The sequence below is a fragment of the Cardiocondyla obscurior genome, unplaced genomic scaffold (genome assembly GCF_019399895.1).
Source record: "Cardiocondyla obscurior isolate alpha-2009 unplaced genomic scaffold, Cobs3.1 scaffold69_0_121451, whole genome shotgun sequence".
Classification (NCBI taxonomy): domain Eukaryota; kingdom Metazoa; phylum Arthropoda; class Insecta; order Hymenoptera; family Formicidae; genus Cardiocondyla; species Cardiocondyla obscurior.
In genome coordinates this window covers 83,749-107,423 of record NW_027228807.1, presented here as the reverse complement: position 1 = coordinate 107,423, position 23,675 = coordinate 83,749, and the positions used below count along the sequence as shown (strand labels likewise).

The window sequence follows — 23,675 nt, the reverse complement described above, 5'->3', positions numbered from 1 at the left end:
CTCATCGCTATAACGCACAACTGAGTAATTAAAAATCTTATATTAATAAACAAATTAATAAATTGTTATAAACAATTTCAAGTTAACAATTGACCTTCTTTAAATTTTATAATAGAAGTTAAAGACTATAATGAATCATTAATCCCTGCAAAATAACTTTTCTTAATTCCTATTAATTTAGCTTTTATGAATTTTTAAAACTTTTATTCTATATATATATAGATATACTAAAGCATGTAATTCTTACCATCCTATTATTAGTTGATAAATAGCAACTCTGGTCTTATCTCTGCTATCCTGTAATAGAAACAATAACAGTAGAGAACAATTAACAAACTTAACAACTTCTAACAATTATAATAATTATTATTATTATATAAAATCTATATTATATATAAAAAATAAGAAATGCTTTAGTTAAACACTTGGAAAATATGTATAATGTAAAGAAACAACTCTTTTATATATAAAATAAAATATATAAATATCCTTTAGTTAATTAATGATTAAAATAGAAGAATTGTTTCTATCTAAACCAAGTATTAAAACCTAGTGCGGTAGAAAGTAGATTTTAACCAGCACTCTCACTGCCTTCAATACAGAAATAGACTCAAGGATATATCCTTGAGTCCCATAAAGAAAATAGCTTTTACATTCAATAATTTAAACTATAAAATATATATATATATATAATATTATGTTAACACAAGGAAAAAATGGAGAGATCTAAGACTGAATTTATTAATACTTTAAACATACTCTAAGACATTTCTTAGACAATTTATGTAAAGTATGTTTAAAGGCCATCAGATAAAATAATAGAAAAACAGAGCTTACTTGTGAGTCATAGTTCTGAGTCATGACAAAACACTTTCTCGAACCAAGGCCAGCCTTTCAAGCCAATAGCGAAATTCGTTACCATATAAGGAACCAAGGTTGAACCTACGTGGACCAATCTGAAACTCTGTAACCAAATAAGGATTGTCAAGGTCAGAACTACTCCTTTCCATTGTTCTAAAATAGTATATAAGCAGTTCAGAAAACCATAAGCCAGCTTTTATCGCGCCCACTACTTCAGTTACTTCTACTATTATTCAACCCCTTTTACTTTTAACTTTCTCGCGCTACAATTTTATCGCTGTCAAGATATAAATAAAAATACGCATATTACAAATTCGTTAAACTATAATACCAACTTTACTAATTATATTGAAATATTGTAAAAATTTGTGTTCAACAATAAATCTACTCTGGGAACAAATCATCAACTCTTCAACAGTGAATCATTAAGTGACCTTTATCTTGGAGTTTTAGCCTCCTTAACCGCAGAAGAACCCTTTAATTATTATTATTCATCATTACATGGTCGAACCAGGTCTCGAGACCACTTCGGACTTCAGGACGTCACATGTAAGGATAGAATTTTTGGTGGCAACGGTGGGATACACTACAAAATACCATCCCCGTGGAGTACTTTAAAAATCCATAAAGAATTGAGAAATATTTTTGGATTTAAAGATATTCCCTTAAGTGGAAAAGCTCGTTTATAAACAGATTAACGGACATCTTATCGTTATCTGAAAAAGAGAAATTTTCCGAAGGGAAATTGCGGAGATAAAGGATACGCTTAAGGAACTGCAAAATTATTTAAATGGAATTCTACATAATCATCTTATTTCTGGCCGTACATTCCATGTAAGTGTGCACATCTTATTTTATAATTTATTAAAACACAGAAATGTCTGTAGAAGCTAACATTGACTCATTAACTCATCAAATTGGAAGCATGAGTGTTAACGAGGATAACGTGAATCGTAGAGCAATGTCATACGTAAGCCTACGCGATGCGGGGGAAACGATTCTCCCGTTTGACGGCAAAAACATGCCTGTCAATCAATTTGTCACTAGCTGTATGCATGCCAGAAATATGGTAGCTCCTCATGCCGAGTATGGACTTGTTCAAATAATAAAAAATAAATTAGTGGGTCCCGCGCTAAGAGTAGCATTAAGCGGAGAATATAATGACATAGATACGCTGTTGACAGTATTAAGAACCAGATTTGCACCTGTCTATTCATCCTCACAATTGCATGGAGAACTTTCAAAAGTAACACAGCATCCGGAAGAGTCTGTAGTTGATTATGGCAGTCGTGTATCTATGATATTGCATCAATTAAAATCCTGTTATCAAACAGAAAATCCAAGCCAAGTAATGCCATTTATAAGCTCTGCAGAAAATAATGCGGTACGAAATTTCTTAACCGGATTAAAAACTGACATTTATACGAGAATTTATCCTAGAGATCCGACTTCGTTAAATAATGCGATAGAAAGTGCTATAAAAGCGGAAGTAGAATATAATGAACACGCTCAACGAGTAAAAATAACGGAAGGACTTATGCAGTCAATTCGCTGTAACAATTGCTTAGGATATGGACATGATACATATTCATGCAGTACTATAAATCCTCTCGCGCAAGTTTCTCACGTACAATGGCAACCTAAAATCTGTTCATATTGTAAAAACACTGGTCATGTTCGCGCCGAATGTAGAGCTTTACAGCCAAGAATTCCAAATCGAAATATGAGACAAATAATACCAACAGTACTACCACGAAATTCAAACTTTAATAATTTTAATGCTCAAAATATTAATCGCGGAAATCGCCCAAATTTTACAAACTCGCAAAACGTAGGACTATTCTGTCGTTATTGTAAAACTCCTGGTCACTGCCTTGAACAATGTCGAAAACGGGAGTATAATAATAATCTAAGAGCTCGTGGAAATCAAGTGAACGAAGCTCCCAGAACTCAGGGGATTCAAATGAATAACACCCGCAGACCACAAGGATTTTCGGGAAACCAAGAACGGGGTCAGCGAGCAGGCGCAGCGCTGAACGAACGGCCCCAAGTGCGCCTTGTGAGCCCGCAAGAAGCACCAACAGAATCGCAAGCGTAAGAATCACAGGCAACGAAATTGGAAGACCACCATCTGTCGTTTTACCTAGCCTAGACATTATTGATAACCGTGGAAACTTTATGATTGACACAGGTTCCGATATTAATTTGATTAAGAAGAATTCATTAATTAAAGAGGTACCAATTGATACAAAAATTGTGTACATTCTGAGTGGAATAACAAAGGGACGCACTCGCACCATAGGCGTAGTTAAATTACGCATTCTCGGTAATGAAGTGCTGTTTCATGTGGTTCCCAACGATTTCCCAATCCAGCAAGATGGAATATTGGGCACAGAATTCTTTAAAAATCAAAAGGCAACAATAGACTACCCGAGGGCTTGTCTAGTTGTAAACGGAACTCCATATTATTTTCACGACAATGAAATTGTTACAATTCCAGCTAGAACAAGAAAACAGATTTATATTCGAGTAGCAAATCCAGAAACAAAATACGGATATATTCCTAAACTGAACGCAGGACCACAGGTGTACTTAGGTGACGCCGTAGTATCTAATCACCATGGAATTGCATATTTATATGCAATAAATTCATCGGACGAGGATATACAATTAGCGGTCCCTACAGTAAAGTTATATCCGTTTGAAGAAGCACATGAGAAGAAAGAAGTCGTAACACAAGATAGTATTAATGATAAAAATCATGAAACACGTATAAACAAAATATTACAACAATTACGTTTGAATCATTTAAACGATGAAGAAAAATCCAACGTCATTGGTCTAGTAACAACGTATGCGGAAAGATTTCAATTGGCTGAAGAGCCGCTAGGCGCGACAAGCGTTCTCAAACACCGAATATTCACTACTGATGATCGACCAATCAACGTCAAGCAATATCGGTATCCTCAAATTCATAAAGAGGAAATACAGAAACAAGTTGACGCAATGTTGGAAAAAGGTGTTATAGAACCGTCTAGTTCGCCATACAACTCTCCGTTGTGGATAGTCCCTAAAAAGGATGACTCTCAGGGAAATAAAAAATGGCGCCTTGTAATTGATTTTCGGGCACTAAATGATAAGACCATTGGAGACGCATATCCACTACCAAATATCGTTGACATACTAGATCAGCTTGGAAGTGCTAAATATTTTTCTGTGTTTGATTTAGCATCTGGGTTTCATCAAATTGAAATGGATCTAAAGGACAAACATAAAACTGCATTTTCAACACCCTATGGACATTTTGAATATAATCGAATGCCGTTTGGATTGAAAAATGCTCCTGCTACATTTCAGAGATTAATGGACCAAGTTTTGACTGGATTACAGGGAATCGAGTTGTTTGTCTATCTCGATGACATTGTAATTTATGCGCGATCTCTTAACGAACACGCAGTCAAGTTTGAAAGACTCATGAAACGTCTGGAAGAAGCAAATTTATTTTTGCAGCCAGACAAATGCGAATTTCTAAAAAGAGAAGTCGCTTATCTTGGGCATATAATCACAGAAAATGGAGTACGACCAGATCCTAAAAAAATTGATGCTGTAAAAAATTTTCCTATACCAAAAACAAGAAAAAATATTAAACAGTTTCTTGGACTTGCCGGATACTATCGACGATTTATCGAAAACTTTTCCAAGATCGCTAAACCTTTGTCAGACTTGACAAAGCAAACTATAGCCTTTGAATGGAAAGAGCAACAGCAAAACGCATTTGACGTACTACGCAATGCTTTATGTTCAGAGCCAATACTACAGTATCCGAATTTTGACGAACCTTTTGTCATAACGACAGATGCTTCAGGATTTGCAATTGGAGCAATATTAAGTCAAGGAAAAATAGGAAACGACCTCCCGATAGCATACGCATCGCGAGTGTTAAATGACGCGGAAACTAGATACTCTCCTACTGAAAGAGAATTATTAGCTCTTGTATACGCTGTAAAACATTTTCGTCCATATATTTACGGTCGCAAATTTACTTTAGTAATGGATCACAAACCCTTGGAATGGTTAAATTCCATATCTGATCCAACTTCACGACTTATGCGATGGAGACTCAAGTTAGCCGAGTATGAGTATCAAATAAAATATAAACCTGGTAAGAAAAACAAAAACGCTGACGCATTGTCTCGAAATCCTGTCGAATTAGAACAAAAAGTTTATCCGCTACGTGCCAAACGAGCATTATCATCTTCTAGCGAAAAGTCAATTGAGCAAGAACACAAGAAACAAAAATAACGCATCCTACTTTAAAAGAGCACGAGAAACCAGCGATTCAGGAAATCCTGCTCCTCATCAAAAACTTAGACCACATGAATTAACTCCATATGATGACAGTGACAGTAGAAAAGAACAATCTGTAAAAGATAAATTTCTAAAAGCTTGGGACAGTAGCGACGACGATACAGAATCTTATTATTACGACACCGACGATGAAACTGACGATTCAAAAAACTGTCTAAAGGGAGAAAAGAGAAAACATGTTAGTAGCTCATCTGATTATGCTTTACGCAGAAAACGGAAACGTAAGAAACATAAAAAAATTATTAAAAATTCAAGCTCGGGAGAAGAAAATAAAAGTTGCGACAGTCCTAAAGAAAGTGCCACACCCGTGAATGCACCTTTAGGGCGTGGTCAAGATGATCACAGCGCCACATCACTTGAAGTAGAAGTTTACACCGCCCCTAGCGTCGATCACAAGAAGCTCAAAAGGAAGGAAGACTATACAACGGGTGTCCCTAAAAAACGGATCAACAATAAAAATTTGAATCTCGATGAAATTACACAAATTCCTATGGAAATGGATTCCAGCGATAGTTTTCAAGTCCAAACAAATATTCAAGTACAAGCAGATGTACATGAACCACCAACTTTAAAAAGAACATTACCAAAATCAATTGATTTTAAAAATAAAATCCAAAAAATGCCAGATGACATAGATAACATTAATGTAATAGAAGAAAATATTCCGCTTAATAAAAAGAACTAGAAGCAATGGAAATAAGTGTAGAAGAGAACATGGACTATGATATGGAGCCGCAACGATTTAATTACCGTAATATAAAAGCACCAACCGACAAAACCAGCAGCAGTTCAGAAATGGAAAAAATATTTTCGCCACCGTTTTATCAAGCTAAAACCAAACCCATAAATCTTGAAAACAAGAACGTTAGCAAAACAACAAAACCTATCCCAGATAAAATCAAAATTAAGAAACAGTCTAAGAAAAAATATTCAAATAAGAAACCTGTTAGAAAAGCTATTAAAGAAAATAAAAAACCAAGAATTACAGAAAATGTACCAGTGTTTGTTAATCTTTTGGATTCACGTGACCACATTTGGATGAAAAATAATAACATAATTTATTTCATGGACACAAGAGGAAACCCAATAGACGAAATAGGACAAGAATTAATTAAAAGAAAAATATGTTATAAACCAAATAATTTTAAAGGCGTTCTCGGACACGTCTTAACACAACAAAAAAGTAATCGAAAGACTTTTGGCATCATAGTGAAAGATGAATTAAACAACGACATTAAAGAAAGAGATATAAATAACGGATTTAAAGAATTGAGAAGTATAATGCTAGCGCAAAATGTTCTTTACGCAGCAATATCTCAAAGCCAAAGCAGCTTAAATATCCCATGGTTTAAAATTCGTAACATTATAAGATTAACATTTTTAAATACAGAAATTCAAATTACGGTATATAAAGGACAAATATGTGTACCAGAAATCAAAGATAGATTACGAATTATACGAGAATCACATGAATCAAGCGTTGGAGGACACAAGGGAATTGCAAAAACAGTCTCACGTATTCGTCATAAATATTATTGGGATAATATGAAGACACAAGTAGAGAACTTTATTCAATCATGTAACAGCTGCCAGAAAAAGAAATTGGTGCGGGTAAAGAATAAGCAGCCTATGGTAATTACCGACACACCAATGAACGCTTTTGATAAAGTAGCTATGGATATAGTAGGACCATTACCCATAACTGATAATGGAAATGAATTTATTCTAACAATTCAAGATCAATTAACAAAATATTCTCTTGCTGTACCACTCATCTTAACAAACTCAGAAGAAATTGCAAAGGCATTTACTCGAAGATTTATCTGCCAATTTGGAAGCCCTAAAGCTATTTTGACGGATCAAGGATCAAATTTCACTAGCTCCATGATGAAACAATTTGCAAAATATTTCAGGATTAAACAATATTGTACAACAGCCTTTCACCCTCAATCAAATGGCTCGTTGGAACGAAGTCATCATGTCTTAGTAGAATATTTAAAACATTATATTGCTAATGAAAAAGATTGGGATAACTGGCTTGAACATGCAATGTTTTCTTACAATACAAGTGTGCATGAAGGAACTAAATTTACTCCTTATGAATTAGTGTACGGCAGGAATGCACGACTACCATCTGAATTTAAAACAGATGACACACTAGAAACATATAATGATTACATAGCTGAATTAATTGACAAACTAAGTGACTTGAGACAGCTTGCAATACAAAATCTAGGAAACGCAAAAACACGATACAAACATTACTATGATAAAAGAATAAAAGAAAAGAAAATACAAAATTATCAAGTAGGAAATTTTGTATATTTATTAAGAGGAAAAAAGAGAGGTAAATTTGATGATGAATATCAAGGACCATTTGAAGTTATAGAAATACTACCAAACAATAATATTAAAATATTAACTAAACGAAATCAAACCAAGACAGTACATATGGACAGAATTAAACTAGCTCGCATTACAGGTCTGGGATGACGCAGGAAAGATACATGATAACGACTCTCAAGGATAACCCTGGAGTGTTCTACGAATCCATCGGCGACTTGCGTACCTACGAAACTTCTTGGAAAATGATCACATACATTGATCTAAACGGAATCGCTGATGCAGCTATAGGACTCCAGAGAGAATTAAAAATGGTTATTTGGCAATGTAATAACATTTCAAAAATATGCCAATCCCAGAAATCATTGCTGCTAGCCGAAGCAAAACTAGATAAAGTAAGACAATATCAAAATCGCATAGGCGAACTGTTAAAGAAATCAAGATCGCGAAGAGCTCCGTTAGAATTTATTGGAGAAATTAGTAAAATATTATTTGGCACAATGACGTTGGAAGATGCCAATCATATAAATGAAGCATTGAAACATATAGAAAGTAAAACTGATGATCTTGCTGCCCTATTCATAAACCAAACGATAGCAATCAAGACGAGGTTCGGAGAATTACAGAACGTGACTTCGAAAATTAAACAACAAATGATTGCGATGAACCGCCGCATAAGTGAAAGAATATTAAATCTTACAAATGAATATGCAAAAATTGAAATTAATGAATATTTTCATCAAGCAGTTGTAAATATTAATGACGCAATTTTAGAACATGAATTAAATATAAATACTCTTATTGATGGAATACTTTTTGGAAAACAAGGATTAATACATCCTCGAATAATACCTCCACAACAATTAATACAAAATTCTAAGGCAATCAGGGAACGAGTTCCACACGAAGAATTTCCCGTAGCAATAAATGAAGAAGGAATGGATCGATTAATTAAAATATCAAATTTACAAATTGCATATATTAAAAACCGATTAATCTACGCATTACATATACCATTAATAAGCCCAGGGAAATATAAATTATATAAAGCCGTACCATTACCGGCAAAACAAAATCTGGATGGAGACAAATATGCTACAATAAAACCGAATACAGAATATATTGCAATAAACGAAGACTCTGATAGCTACTATGAGTTAGAAAAAGAAGACTTGGAAAAATGTTCAACCACGAGTTCTACTTTAATATGCCCCGCTACATCTCCTTTAAGAAAGATAAGACAGACGCCCAGCTGCAACATCAACTTGATGCTTAATAGAAAATTAATATTAAATCAATGTAACATAATATTGCAGGAATTACAAGAGACATACTGGAAAGTTCTTGATACTCCAGGAAATTGGATTTTTAGTGCCAAGGGAGAAGAAGAAATACGAATTGAATGCGCCGGTTTTAGAGACCATGCAATTATTGAAAACTGTGGAACAATAACAATACAACCAGGTTGCAAAATTAAAGCAAAAACCGCCACGATGAGTCACCCGTCTACTCAAGCAACTAAATTTCTACATCATTACACACCATCTAGCAACCTCAGCATTCTGCAATTGTATGAACCAACGCGTGAAAAATTTAATATTAATTTAACGGAAACTACAGATGAAATATGGGTGTCAGATCATAGCAATATAGAAGCAACGCTTAATGATATTATTCAAAAAGCTCAACAACTTAGAGAAAGAAAAATTCAAGAATGGAAAACTACTGCCTACAGCACCGTCGCCTGCAGCATTGGAGTACTAGGAATCATAATCTTTATCTTCTCCTTGACCTGTCGGACCCCATGTGTGGGCAAGACCCTGAACCGTCTTTTCCTAGAATTTTGCCGCAGGGGAAGAACTGAAAGACCGACACCACACCCCGCAGCTAGCTATATAAACCTAAACCCTGAGATCCCCCAGGAACAGTCGAACCAAAAGAGTGCTGAAGCCACGACGGTCGAATCAAAGTTATAAATAAAAAAAAATATATATATTTTATTTTACCGGAAGCAGTAAGTGACTGAAGCAAATAAGATTTAAAATTAAGACTAATCCTTTGGTTCCGTCACTTTTAGGAAATTTTTATATGAATCGCCAAGAAGCGAGCCGACACTGGAGAAGAATAACGGATAGGATCCGAAGAAGTATCCGACCCAGGAATCAACCCATTATGTCATCGCATCAAGAATCAGACGTCGGGCCAACGGACCCGTACGTATTTCATTCACCGGCCAGACAGCCTGACGCCCCAAGTGCTTATCAGTACGAAGAACCGGTAGTGCAACGATCCCGGACACCAGAGCTCATTCGAGAAATACTCGATGAGATAAGGAGGCTTCCGGATACGGAACAGGAAGACAATGTGAGCACGCAGACAAACTATGACAACGAGGGATACATCGCGATGCGCCCTGTTGGGATAGCGTCCCCGGTGCGACCGAGGGAACCATCCCCGGAACCATCGATTGCTACGCAGACAACGCGGGCACCGGACTCCCCTCGGGACGATTACATAAACGACAGGCCAACCTATATGGAGCATGTGAGGGACCGGGATCACACCACAAGAGTTCCTCAGGGATCCCCGCCACTGCCACAGCCGACGCACGTGCAGGTACCCCCGTATTATAGAGATTATTTACATTTTAACGCGATGCCGGCATACAATTTAGTCTGTCATTCGGCTTGGTATATACAAGTCGAAAATTATATGGTGATGTGCCCGCAGTGCGCTACTGCAGAGCATATATTTTGCGCTCCTGACAGACCAAACACAACTTTCCGACAATTTCATGCAATCTCACGAAATTTACAACATACTACTATGCACTGTGGTAGATGCTACCGATTGATTATTCAAACGCGACGAGCGATCGATTGTTACACTTGTCGTACTTATGTAATTCAACATTATTACGGAATCGAACGAATGATTTATCATTTGATTTGCGACTTAATCATTTCACAACAAAATGTTCCAACTTAAAATACAATTACAAACGTATGAGAATTATAAAACCTATTAATCCTTAATTATAAGTATATGCTATTAATCCTAAAAAAAAAAGAAAAATATATAACACCATATAATATAAAAAAAAAACCTATCTTTATATAACAATATTACAAATGGTCAATTAACTGGCCAAGGCTTATTATATTAATTAAACACGCTTATATTATAAAAACAAATGTATTTTATAGTATTATATATACATTATCACTAATATAACATTAAAAAGTTGTTATAGTTGTAGTAGTAGTAGCAGCGTATGCGTTCATCTTGGTGATGGGATATACTAAAATAGATAGAAATATATATATATTATAAAGTAAATAAAAATAACATTTATATAACTGCTATACATTTATAACATACCTTATTAATCAACCAAGCTATTCCACTAATAAACCTACAATAAAACAAAAAAAAAGCATTAATAAATACAATAACTCCTAACCTTTAATCCATGTTTAATAGAATTTAAATACTATATACTTATCTAATACTGGTGATGGAAAAATGAAATTGTTCCACAGAGTGCCACCTCCAAAATGTTCAACCTAGAATAGAAAATATCATAATTAAGAATGCATTAAATTTATATACTTTAAATACATACATATAGAACATACATACCTAGTAATTTGGTAAAAGGGGAACATTGTACGCTTTATTATATACCCTGAAACATATAAAGTAGTTAGACTTTGTTAAATACAATTAAAACTTTGCTATAATAAATCATTATTACATACCATTGAAATTCAGCTATACTAACTCCATAATAATATAATCCTTTATTCAACTCTGCGATCGACTGATCCTACTGCTATCCTGAAACATATATAAATAATTAAACAAAATACTTTAACAAATATATACAAAAACATAACCTTACTTAAAGTTCGGAGGCCGAACTTCCCCATGAAGGGAGATGTCACATCCTGCGACGACTAGGAGACGTTTTATTAACACGGGTAAAAACTTCACCACCGGCGAAAATTTTTCAAAAATCATATTATTAAAAATAATTCTACTACACCAACTACACCGGCATTCATAAATTTCACCACTTGTAGTACAGTCACTCGACAAATCTTTAAAGAGACACAAGCGACATCTACAATAAGTCCGTTTTAAGTCAAGTCCAGAGCCAACCAATCATAACCTGACCCATTAAATTTACTCTAACTACACTCAATTACACATGTAGACCCAAGAAACCGACATTTTGTGACAACTCCTACTAACAAATCTTATGAACAATTATTAACTATTGAAAATAAAACTTATAACAATGATATATAAATAAAAAATATATAGAAACATGTTCTTCTGTCTTACGGTAACAACATACGTAAAAATAACAGTTTCATAATAAGACATTTTTTAATATCAATTGTTATAAACAATTAAAATTATATATAAAATATAAAAACTGTGATGGCTATCAATCTTGTTGTTAAAAATACAAAAACTTTTGTATATACCATTTTTTCGGTATCTGTAATAGTTTCCGAGATATAAAAATTTCCTGAATTTGAATCTCTCAGTTCAACTTTTCTCTTATGAAACTAAGGAACCACAAATCAAATCGTATAAAAATAAAATAAAATATAAAAAACAATATAACTGATAGAAAAAATTATATAGCTGTATTCGTCTCTCTCTATAGAAACAGAATATATGAAAATAATCACACCATTATTAAATAATAATATATATATAACTTATAATATATAACTTTTGATAATAAACCATAAACAATATTAATTATAATTTTTTTTGAAAAGCCTATAAGACCTATAATAACTTTTATTATAACATTTTCTATATAAAATCAAAAACCTAATTTATAAAAAGAATTAAAGGAAAAGTCACCCGTTATAAGGCAAAAGTCCCAGTAAGTGCCAATGTACATACATATATATCTGCGTCTAACGGTAATTACCGGGACCACAAGTTTAACCCTTAATATTTTTAAAAATAATAATCATAAAAATATGCTGATTAATTTAAATTAAACCTTGAACCTTTTCCTTTAAAACCATACCCTAATAATAATTTTTACTCACCTTGCATACCTAATTAATTTAAATAATACCCGGAGTCAATCGGTCCTCGAACCATATATATAAATGTACGTACAAAGACTTAGCCGCGAGAATGGTAAAGGCATAGGACTTAGCCGCGCGTACTCTTGTCTTTTCATCTATAAAAATTACTAAGTATGAATTTCGAGACGGACTTAGCCGCGAAAATGAACGATGGACTTAGCCGCACAGACTATACGATGGACTTAGCCGCGTGAGCTCTCTTATAGAACTTAGACTCTCGATCAACCAACATAAAATTAAAAATTTAATAATTTTTACTTTTTGTTATATACGTTCTAAAGAGCCTTAAATAACTAATAACAAACCCTTATAAACCATTTCTTAATCTGCCTTAGTTTTGGACTTATAAATTTTTAAAGTTACCCACTCATGTTCTCCTGATACATCAGCCGCGTAAAATCCTTAATAATTATTAAACCATTAAAGATCAAGCCATATCCTCTTAGATGTGAAGAGCCCTATGATTTTCCATCTAAAAACCCATATAGACTTATACCTTTGTGGGCATTAATAGTATATTGTTATAAATAAATTAAATTTAATAACCATTAACACGCAAATTTTATAACGCTAAATCATACTTCCCTATGAATTATTAACGTATACTAAATATCTTTTCTTAATTTTTATTAGTTTAGCAGCTACGAATTTTTAAACTTTTACTCTTACCCATACATACATACATTTCAACACACGTACAGAGAGAACTCCCTTTATTTGCAACATTTCAAGAACTTATAATTATATTTGTATTAAGAGTAAATAAATATTCAAATTAACTTTTATAAAAGTTATTCTTTATTAATTAATTATTAAATTTGTTATAAACAAATTAAACAAGTACATTATTTTCAAATTCTGTTCCGTACATCCTTCGGCATTTGCAAAATTACCCCAAATCCATATATTATACTTTCTTCTACTCCTCATAGATTCCGAGATATAGGAATTTTACAAACTCCGATAATTTGAAGAACTGGAATACCTTTTTGCTGAAAAACAAGAGATACAAAAGTTAATAAAAGACCTTTTAAATTATAAAATATTAATAAACTATTAATTTATTTATAAAGTAATTGAATAAAGGAATAAAAATGGTTCTATAAATAAACTTTCTTAATTAGTTAATTATCCAAATTGTTATAAACAAATAAAACACTATCCAATTATTCAAAATTCTGTTACGTGTATTTTGTCACATTTGAGCTCCCATTTAAAAAACTATTAAACATTTTCTTTCTAACTCTTTTAGTTCTCGAGTTATGACCACTGTTCAAAATCAGAGACCGACACAAATGACACAAAATAGTAACACCAACATTTTCTAAACTAATGCTCCTAATAACCAACTACGAACGGAACAAAGACTCATCGCTATAACGCACAACTGAGTAATTAAAAATCTTATATTAATAAACAAATTAATAAATTGTTATAAACAATTTCAAGTTAACAATTGACCTTCTTTAAATTTTATAATAGAAGTTAAAGACTATAATGAATCATTAATCCCTGCAAAATAACTTTTCTTAATTCCTATTAATTTAGCTTTTATGAATTTTTAAAACTTTTATTCTATATATATATAGATATACTAAAGCATGTAATTCTTACCATCCTATTATTAGTTGATAAATAGCAACTCTGGTCTTATCTCTGCTATCCTGTAATAGAAACAATAACAGTAGAGAACAATTAACAAACTTAACAACTTCTAACAATTATAATAATTATTATTATTATATAAAATCTATATTATATATAAAAAATAAGAAATGCTTTAGTTAAACACTTGGAAAATATGTATAATGTAAAGAAACAACTCTTTTATATATAAAATAAAATATATAAATATCCTTTAGTTAATTAATGATTAAAATAGAAGAATTGTTTCTATCTAAACCAAGTATTAAAACCTAGTGCGGTAGAAAGTAGATTTTAACCAGCACTCTCACTGCCTTCAATACAGAAATAGACTCAAGGATATATCCTTGAGTCCCATAAAGAAAATAGCTTTTACATTCAATAATTTAAACTATAAAATATATATATATATATAATATTATGTTAACACAAGGAAAAAATGGAGAGATCTAAGACTGAATTTATTAATACTTTAAACATACTCTAAGACATTTCTTAGACAATTTATGTAAAGTATGTTTAAAGGCCATCAGATAAAATAATAGAAAAACAGAGCTTACTTGTGAGTCATAGTTCTGAGTCATGACAAAACACTTTCTCGAACCAAGGCCAGCCTTTCAAGCCAATAGCGAAATTCGTTACCATATAAGGAACCAAGGTTGAACCTACGTGGACCAATCTGAAACTCTGTAACCAAATAAGGATTGTCAAGGTCAGAACTACTCCTTTCCATTGTTCTAAAATAGTATATAAGCAGTTCAGAAAACCATAAGCCAGCTTTTATCGCGCCCACTACTTCAGTTACTTCTACTATTATTCAACCCCTTTTACTTTTAACTTTCTCGCGCTACAATTTTATCGCTGTCAAGATATAAATAAAAATACGCATATTACAAATTCGTTAAACTATAATACCAACTTTACTAATTATATTGAAATATTGTAAAAATTTGTGTTCAACAATAAATCTACTCTGGGAACAAATCATCAACTCTTCAACAGTGAATCATTAAGTGACCTTTATCTTGGAGTTTTAGCCTCCTTAACCGCAGAAGAACCCTTTAATTATTATTATTCATCATTACATGGTCGAACCAGGTCTCGAGACCACTTCGGACTTCAGGACGTCACACAACCTCATTTGTAATGTTCGTTTTAAACGGAAATGTGCCCGCCGAGTCAGGCTAATTACTGTAGAGTCAACGAAAGAAACTACGCGTTATTAAATCTAACTGCTACTAGATCAGAGTGGATAGCAAACGCTTGCTGTGTCCATAAAATATACCGACGACATCGCGAAACTCGTGAGCTATATTGTCTCGGTTGTGCACCCTTAATAGACTTTTTCAAATCCAACTTTGTACACGTCGTCGATCATTACCTGTATTTCGGGAACGCTCCTAATACATTAAAGTGTCGCGAGTGTAGAATAAAATTAGAGCTGTCGGAAGCTTACAGGAATTGTGGCGTTTGCCCCTTAGTTCATCGCGATTTTATACGTTATCTTGAATTAAGCGGAGATACAGTATATTTGCTAGGAGAACCAGTAGAAATATTCATCGATCATATAGGGAGTGAATCTCAGTAAAAGAACGTAAATGTGCCCAAATCGACCCCGTCCTCGAATGCCCGTTAGCACAGCTCCTTTGGGATTAACCAGAGCAGTTATCAATTGGTTGCTCCAAGCTAGGTGCGAGATCAGATACCGTCACTTCGAACAAAAGGTTACGCGTCTTCCCTTTTGCCGTAGATGCATGCTTAATTCCGGATACCCGACTTCAGAATTTGACTACGTACCGTCTCATCGCATCCTTATCGGAATACGTAGTGGAGAATACGAATGTAGCAATTGTGGTGTTTTAATAGCAGATTCACATAATATCCGACATTGCCCCTTGTGTATAGAAACGATAGATCGTTTTCTAGATTACCTTGACGAAAATCCGGAAGATCAACCATATTTAGATAGTGAACCGACTATAATTACTATTGTATACCGGAGATTACCAGTGCCAGATGCCTCATAAATTGTAAAATAAATATTTCGTGGTCCGAGCGAGTAAAAGAATCCCTTGATCGGAAGCCGTAACACGCTGAACTTTCTTGATCCCATAAATGCCTAAGACCCGCGGTTCGAAATTGTTTTGAAACATCCGCAATCGCCGGGACGTAACATTATTTCCATAAATTCAAAGATTTTTTTAGTTTTTGGTGTCAAAGATCTTGGGGTGTTTAAGATAGTAAAAGTTTTTGCAGTGTCTGGAATAGGTGATGCGTCTAAAGTTAAATCTGTTGTGTCTATTACTGGCGGAGTTGGTGGTCTCAAAGATCGTTAAATTTGTCGTATTTGCAAAGGTATTAGAAATGTTCCGCTTTCAATAAATAGTATTTTTGGTTTTGCCTTTTCTGCCGTTGCTTTTCTTTTCAAGAATTCTATCCGGGCGTGTATACGTTTGCCGGCTTTGTGTTTTAAATTTCAGATTATCTAAGGTAAAAAGGAAAATGATATGATAAGCGATTTTAGCAATTAAAATGCTCACGCTTGAGGATAATGTTGTGAAGTGTTGTGAAGGCGGCGGTGTAGCAGATGAATGCTAACGCCTTAGTCTAAAAGCGGAATAGCTATTGCTAGTTTTTGCTGGTGTAAGTGTAGTGTAAAGTTAATAAAATTTGTGTTTATGTAACGCGGTATGGCCGCTTGTGTCAGTGTAATGAAATAAAAAAGAATAATAGAAATTATAAAAAAGACTTGGTAATCAGAGCAATCGCTTGTGGCGCAGTCCTCGATTTTAGCGCTATCGTGTTACGGCACGAAGCGGAGTAGCTCTTCAAAACTGGATGGGTTCGTAAAATAAAGATTTGTATGATTCGCCGGGCTAGAGAGACGCTCGTCGATGCTATTGCTTGTCTTGCTGATAGTACATGGACGCTTTCGCCTCTCAAGCAATGTAGCAATTTAAACGTTAACGCTTATGGGGCGGTTCAGCGCTTCAATATCGTCGCTAATAAAGCGGAGTAGCACTTTGGAACACTCTTTCGCTTGGCGGGTTTCACACGTTTGCTTCACTTTACAAACCCGGATTAAAAGGAAATAAAATAAACTGAATCAGCAGAGTAGCAATTATATGAATGCGCCTATAAAGCAAATAGAATCAAAGTGTATTTATTTTTTAAAATGAGAATACATAGACGCTGTCGCCTGTTAACAAAATTCATAGACGTTGAGTCATATGGAGCGAATTTGCATACGCTCAAACTGACTAGTAGCGCATCAACGTTAAGTGTCAATAGGGCAAGTGTTAGCGCATCAATGTCACAAATTTGAAAAGAATAAATTACTCAGAGTTTGTGCTAATGGTGCAAAGTCACACCGACATGCTAACGCTAAATTTAGGATTAAAATTAAACGACGTAGAGACCAAATAGTGTAACCGTTATCTCGATTACTGATTTTAATATTTAATGCAATAAAAAACAGTACAATATAATTGGTAATCGATTCGCGTTTAAGGTAAGTTGTCATAGATTTATACTATTAGTTTCAATTAAATTTTTAATTTAAATTGCAATAGCTTACAAAAATAAATTAAATTTAAAATAGAATTGACCACGGTAGCTAATTTAAGTGTAATTTCTTAGGTTTAAAAAGTGAATAAAACTTACGTTGTTAATGTTAGAAAAAATTAATATTTTGAGGCGTTAATTAATCTTAAATGTAACCACCGGCCTGTAAATGTAGTTCCAGGCGTTGGATGTTTCACGAAAATAATCCTTGAAGTAGAACAATAGAACTAAGCAGAGTTGCAAGTGTGTTGCTAACGCTTTCACAAAACTAAGTCTTAATGACAGGTATAGAGAATAGACTGGCACAGACGATGTGCACTGTATGACTGATTAAATCCGACTAGCACCGGAGCGGGGCACCGCTTGAGCTTATTACAATTGTCTCGAGATTTGCGCATGGTGTCGGCATTGTTCATTTTCAAAACGAAAGATGTTGAGTCTTGGTCGATAAAATATTTTTTACTATCGGCAACCTAAAATGTATTTTCCAAAATTCTTGCGGATGTTAAGATTTAGCTTTTAGACAACGAGATAAACACAAATTCCAAATTCGCAAAATTACGGCTTATTACCACGCGTTGAATCGACGATCGCGCGGCAACCTTAAAATCATTAATCACTTACAATACCTCCTGACACCAATCAGTGTGGTCCTGAAAAAGCCGAACTTAGACAACATCCTAAAAACGATTCCCGCAGGCAGGCGTACGAAAACCATTTACGAAAGAACGCCATATTCTGCAACTTCATCAAGGAACAAAAAAAAACACGGCAAAGTACAGTCGAAATGCCAGCAGTGGGTGAACCAAACTAATAGTTACATTTAATTCTTTGTGCATCTGCTCCGCAAGTCACATCCGACCAGACTAGCATATTCTTGTTCAGACTTGCTCAACTTTTTTTAACTTTTGTTACGTCCCGGCGATTGCGGATGTTTCAAAACAATTTCGAACCGCGGGTCTTAGGCATTTATGGGATCAAGAAAGTTCAGCGTGTTACGGCTTCCGATCAAGGGATTCTTTTACTCGCTCGGACCACGAAATATTTATTTTACAATTTATGAGGCATCTGGCACTGGTAATCTCCGGTATACAATAGTAATTATAGTCGGTTCACTATCTAAATATGGTTGATCTTCCGGATTTTCGTCAAGGTAATCTAGAAAACGATCTATCGTTTCTATACACAAGGGGCAATGTCGGATATTATGTGAATCTGCTATTAAAACACCACAATTGCTACATTCGTATTCTCCACTACGTATTCCGATAAGGATGCGATGAGACGGTACGTAGTCAAATTCTGAAGTCGGGTATCCGGAATTAAGCATGCATCTACGGCAAAAGGGAAGACGCGTAACCTTTTGTTCGAAGTGACGGTATCTGATCTCGCACCTAGCTTGGAGCAACCAATTGATAACTGCTCTGGTTAATCCCAAAGGAGCTGTGCTAACGGGCATTCGAGGACGGGGTCGATTTGGGCACATTTACGTTCTTTTACTGAGATTCACTCCCTATATGATCGATGAATATTTCTACTGGTTCTCCTAGCAAATATACTGTATCTCCGCTTAATTCAAGATAACGTATAAAATCGCGATGAACTAAGGGGCAAACGCCACAATTCCTGTAAGCTTCCGACAGCTCTAATTTTATTCTACACTCGCGACACTTTAATGTATTAGGAGCGTTCCCGAAATACAGGTAATGATCGACGACGTGTACAAAGTTGGATTTGAAAGAGTCTATTAAGGGTGCACAACCGAGACAATATAGCTCACGAGTTTCGCGATGTCGTCGGTATATTTTATGGACACAGCAAGCGTTTGCTATCCACTCTGATCTAGTAGCAGTTAGATTTAATAACGCGTAGTTTCTTTCGTTGACTCTACAGTAATTAGCCTGACTCGGCGGGCACATTTCCGTTTAAAACGAACATTACAAATGAGGTTGGCAGGTACTTACCCAATCTCGGCATCTCATCTGCGCTGCTTTGGATTGCTTCCTCTGCGTTTCTATGAATTCAGCGTCGCAGTCTTTGACTTCCTTCTGAGGTGGATTTTCGTAGGCTCTCCTGCGTGGGTCGTCCTTCGGGATGTCGTTCAAGGAAGGCCTCTTTATGACGTAGGTAATCGGCTTCAGATGATAGATCGAAGTTCCACAAGAGTGTCGATTTAGCGCGTGATAATACGCGGTGATTTTACGTATTTGATATTTACGGCCGCCGCGTCGTGATTTAGAGTTTGTCATGGGTAGTTTCACAGAATATGAATAAGTTAACTAAAGATTCCAGGCAGAAAGCGTGCAGTGCGGCTGCACCACTTCCAACGCAGGAATACCTGTTAGACTGAATCTCAAAGACGTGCAGTGCGGCTGCACCGAAATCAATCTTCAATCACACAGGTTAATAAATATAGCAAATAGTGAAACTGTTGGATTATGGTAAGGTAAGGTATCACTGAATCTAGCACACGATGTAGAATTAACAATAAGTATATATTCTAAAGTTACGTTACAATAATGTTGGTTATACAAGAATAAAGTTTAAGATATAAGTACGAACTAGAAGAAAATAGTAAAGGACCCGCACGCGGGATGGACTCTCCTTAGAGAGATGTGACTCGACTTAGAACTGGGTACGAAGTGAGCTCTCTGGCTTGTGCATGGACCTCCTTCGGTTTGATCCCCTCCATCGTCGTTGGCTGACGGTGGGGGTGATGCGCGCGCCGCCGCTGGCCGTTGATGGGGCGATGACGCAGGTGGGGATGATGCGCGCGCCGCCGCTGACTGTTGGTGGGGCGATGACGCGTCTGCTCTGCTGGCTGTTGCGTGGGAGTGATGACGTAGGTCCATGTGGTACGCAATACGATTACGCAATATGCTTACGCAATTACGCAATACTATCTTATGCTTAATGCTATTCTTATATAATGTGTTTACGAAGTGGTATATTGACGCACATGCGTCTAAGTAGATTAATTCTTATAGGTCTAAAATAGATTAGAAGTGTCATACAAGTAAAAAGGCGAAAAATTTCTTAGGCGTAGTGTTTCTTATTAACTATGTGTTGTGGGGTCGTAACACGTCCCCCTTAAAATAAAAGATTGGCCAATGTGCCAATGTTTTTGCTTAAAACTATACTTAATTATTTCCGTCTATATATTGACGCAGTGATGCGTATGTATACTTGTGGGGTACCTTTTCTTCAGGGAAATCAGCTTTGGAGGTTGATGGCGGGTGAAGAGCTTCTATCGTTGAATGGGGTTTATCTTCTTTGGGGATATCTGGCTCTCGTTCCCTTGTTGGTTTTCCTCCCAGGTGTAGTAACAGGTGCGTGACTGAACTCCACAAGGCTCCCAATAGATGAAGACTCCATCCGTAGACGGTGTGTAGAGCGTAACCGTGAATAATGGTATCTATGCAGAGTTTTACAAATCTGATGATTAGGAAGATTGCCAGTATTCCTGCACTGGCTGATCCAAATGACATGAATCCTTTCCAGATTCGTCGTCCCGTATTTTCAGCAATATGATCGAGTGTGGCTTCATCCAGTAAGCCAATCATAGATATTGATCCAGGTGCGACTTTATTTCCCATCGCGCCTTGTGCAATGTTGTTAATCATTGCTGGTTTTTCCACTGGAAACATTATGTGTGTCCTGAGTCGGTCTAGGTCGTCGGTAGAGTAGATTCCGCTCGCTGCTAGACCTGCTGGGCTGGTATAATGCCATTTAGGTTGTGATAGTGGTTCGATTATTGGAGGCGGAAGAGTTTCCATTGGTCGTGGTGCTACTCTATACCAAGTGTTTTCGATTTTGTACATGGCAGGTAATAAACCATGGCAATCACGAACTGTACCTTTTCTCGTGATTATCCGGGATCTTGGTAATAAGAAGAACGATTCGTTGTGCCTCGTAATTGGCAACTCGTTGTAGCAGTCTTCGGTGTGTCTAATTTTACACTCCACTGGAATGCATTTAATCATGTGGATGACTTCTCCACTTGTTACGGCAGTATAACCGGGTCCTTTCATTAGTCTTATCGCCATTTCGTCTGGTGCGATACTGGCTAATGATAAGGCGTTTTGTAGCACTTGGCGCTCCAATGCGCATTTCTGTTCCATAATGTCTCTGTATAGTTTAGACAGTTGGGTCTTTATATGCTTTTCTACATATATAAATTTAGAATTCACATATGCGAAAATGTCTAAATTATCGACTGATATTTTAGATCTTGTCTTGAAGGTTGCTCCTCTTTTAGTCTCCAATATGAATAGCTTCGGGTGTTCCGTTTGCAGTAATGTGTATCCACACACATTGATTTCGTGCGTTTTGGTCAGAGCAAACGTTGTATCTTGTGATGTCACTGTGTAGATTATTGGGTTGTCTGGGTTATTTCGTGATGTCAATTTTGCAGCTATTCCTTCATACAGTATGTCGTATCGATCGAAGTGGCAGGTATCAGTGGGTAGAATTGGCCAATACGTTTCTGTCCCTTCAGCGTCCATGCAGTATCCTCTTGAAAGAGTGCATTTTGTTCCAACTGGTAGTATCACTTGTCCTGAAGCTCGTTTTACTGGCGCTTCCGAGGATCTGAGTGTAATCTTGATACTGGCCTGTACCACAACGTTCTCCCAATTTCCATATCCATCAGAGTATTGTGATCCGCTACAGCGTCCATCGACTGACACGGATCCGGCTAACGTTGCGCTTCTGAAGTTGGTTGAGTTTTTGGTGAGTCCATCGAGGATGGCGTTGACAATAGTAATGGAGCCGGTGTCGTGTATTCTCCTGCAAGCTTGTTCGCCTACTTCCTGAATGTATTCGCGGCGTCCATTATGAACGACTGATGTGTGTGAGTGCATTCCACAGTAGGAAATGGTTCGGTCTATCTCTATTCTGCATTGGGTTATTGTTACCCTGTCGTAGTCCGATGTCTGCATCAGTTGTACATAGACTTTTTCTTCTTTTGGTTCCAGGCTTCCGACGTCACAGTCTCCGATATCGAGAAGTGATAGCGTAGTTATGTTCATTCCTTGTCCTCCACAATCATAGCCTATCAGCGCTGTTGCTAACGGCAAGAGTGTTGTGATGACGAGAGTCTTCCTGGCAGAGAGAGTCATGTTGTCGGTCAGTGGTCTTCGGGTGTAGTGCCGGTTCTTGGCTCCGATGACCGGGAATATGTATCCTTTTCAGGTGACTCAGCATTGGGAGGGGCTAACTTAATCTTATCCATGTGGACGGTTCGCGTGACTCGGTTGTTTATCTTAAGACGTACGTTATTTCGAGGGAGTATCTCAATTACTTGATAAGGTCCTACATACTGGTCCCCAAGTTTATGTGTCGGTTCTTTTAAGAGATACACCATATCATCTTTCTTTATACAATTTAAATTCTGTCTTGCGTCGTATCTTGCCTTTGATTTATGTTTCGCATTTATAAGATTAGATTGGGCGCTCGTCTGTACATCATGAATCTTATCGTGTAACTTAATGAGATAGTCGGTATAGCTTTCGTTCGGAACGTCTTCTGGGAATGGATTGCTTGTCGGTACGCGGGCGGCTTTGCCAAATACTAATTCATGAGGCGTGTAACCCGTTCCCTCATGAACGCTCGTGTTGTAAGATAAGCTTGCTAAGCTAAGATAACAGTCCCAATCGGATTTGTTATCTACAATTTGTTTTAAGTATTCCCAGAGAACGTGGTGTGACCGTTCTATTGACCCATTCGCCTGAGGTCGATAAGCGGTCGTCTTAAAAGTAGTTATCCGAAATC

At 35.9% G+C, this 23,675-nt stretch overlaps 1 protein-coding gene and 1 long non-coding RNA gene across 3 annotated transcripts; both read right to left on the bottom strand.

The window, feature by feature from the left end:
* Positions 1–745: 745 nt before the first annotated feature.
* LOC139112891 (uncharacterized) lies at positions 746–12,155 on the bottom strand. Of its 2 annotated transcripts, none has more exons than XR_011547504.1 (4): positions 11,477–12,155; positions 11,334–11,412; positions 11,215–11,260; positions 746–964 (listed from the first exon to the last, which is right to left on the bottom strand). It is a non-coding gene; the product is annotated as an uncharacterized lncRNA (long non-coding RNA). The 2 variants fall into 2 exon arrangements; XR_011547505.1 differs by lacking the exon at positions 746–964 and adding an exon at positions 11,040–11,138.
* An 8,839-nt stretch (positions 12,156–20,994) lies between these two features.
* LOC139112889 (uncharacterized) lies at positions 20,995–23,031 on the bottom strand. Its single transcript, XM_070673872.1, has one exon. It carries the CDS (start codon positions 23,021–23,023, stop codon positions 21,044–21,046), a length of 1,980 nt encoding a protein of 659 aa, XP_070529973.1. The 5' UTR covers positions 23,024–23,031; the 3' UTR covers positions 20,995–21,043.
* Positions 23,032–23,675: the final 644 nt, after the last annotated feature.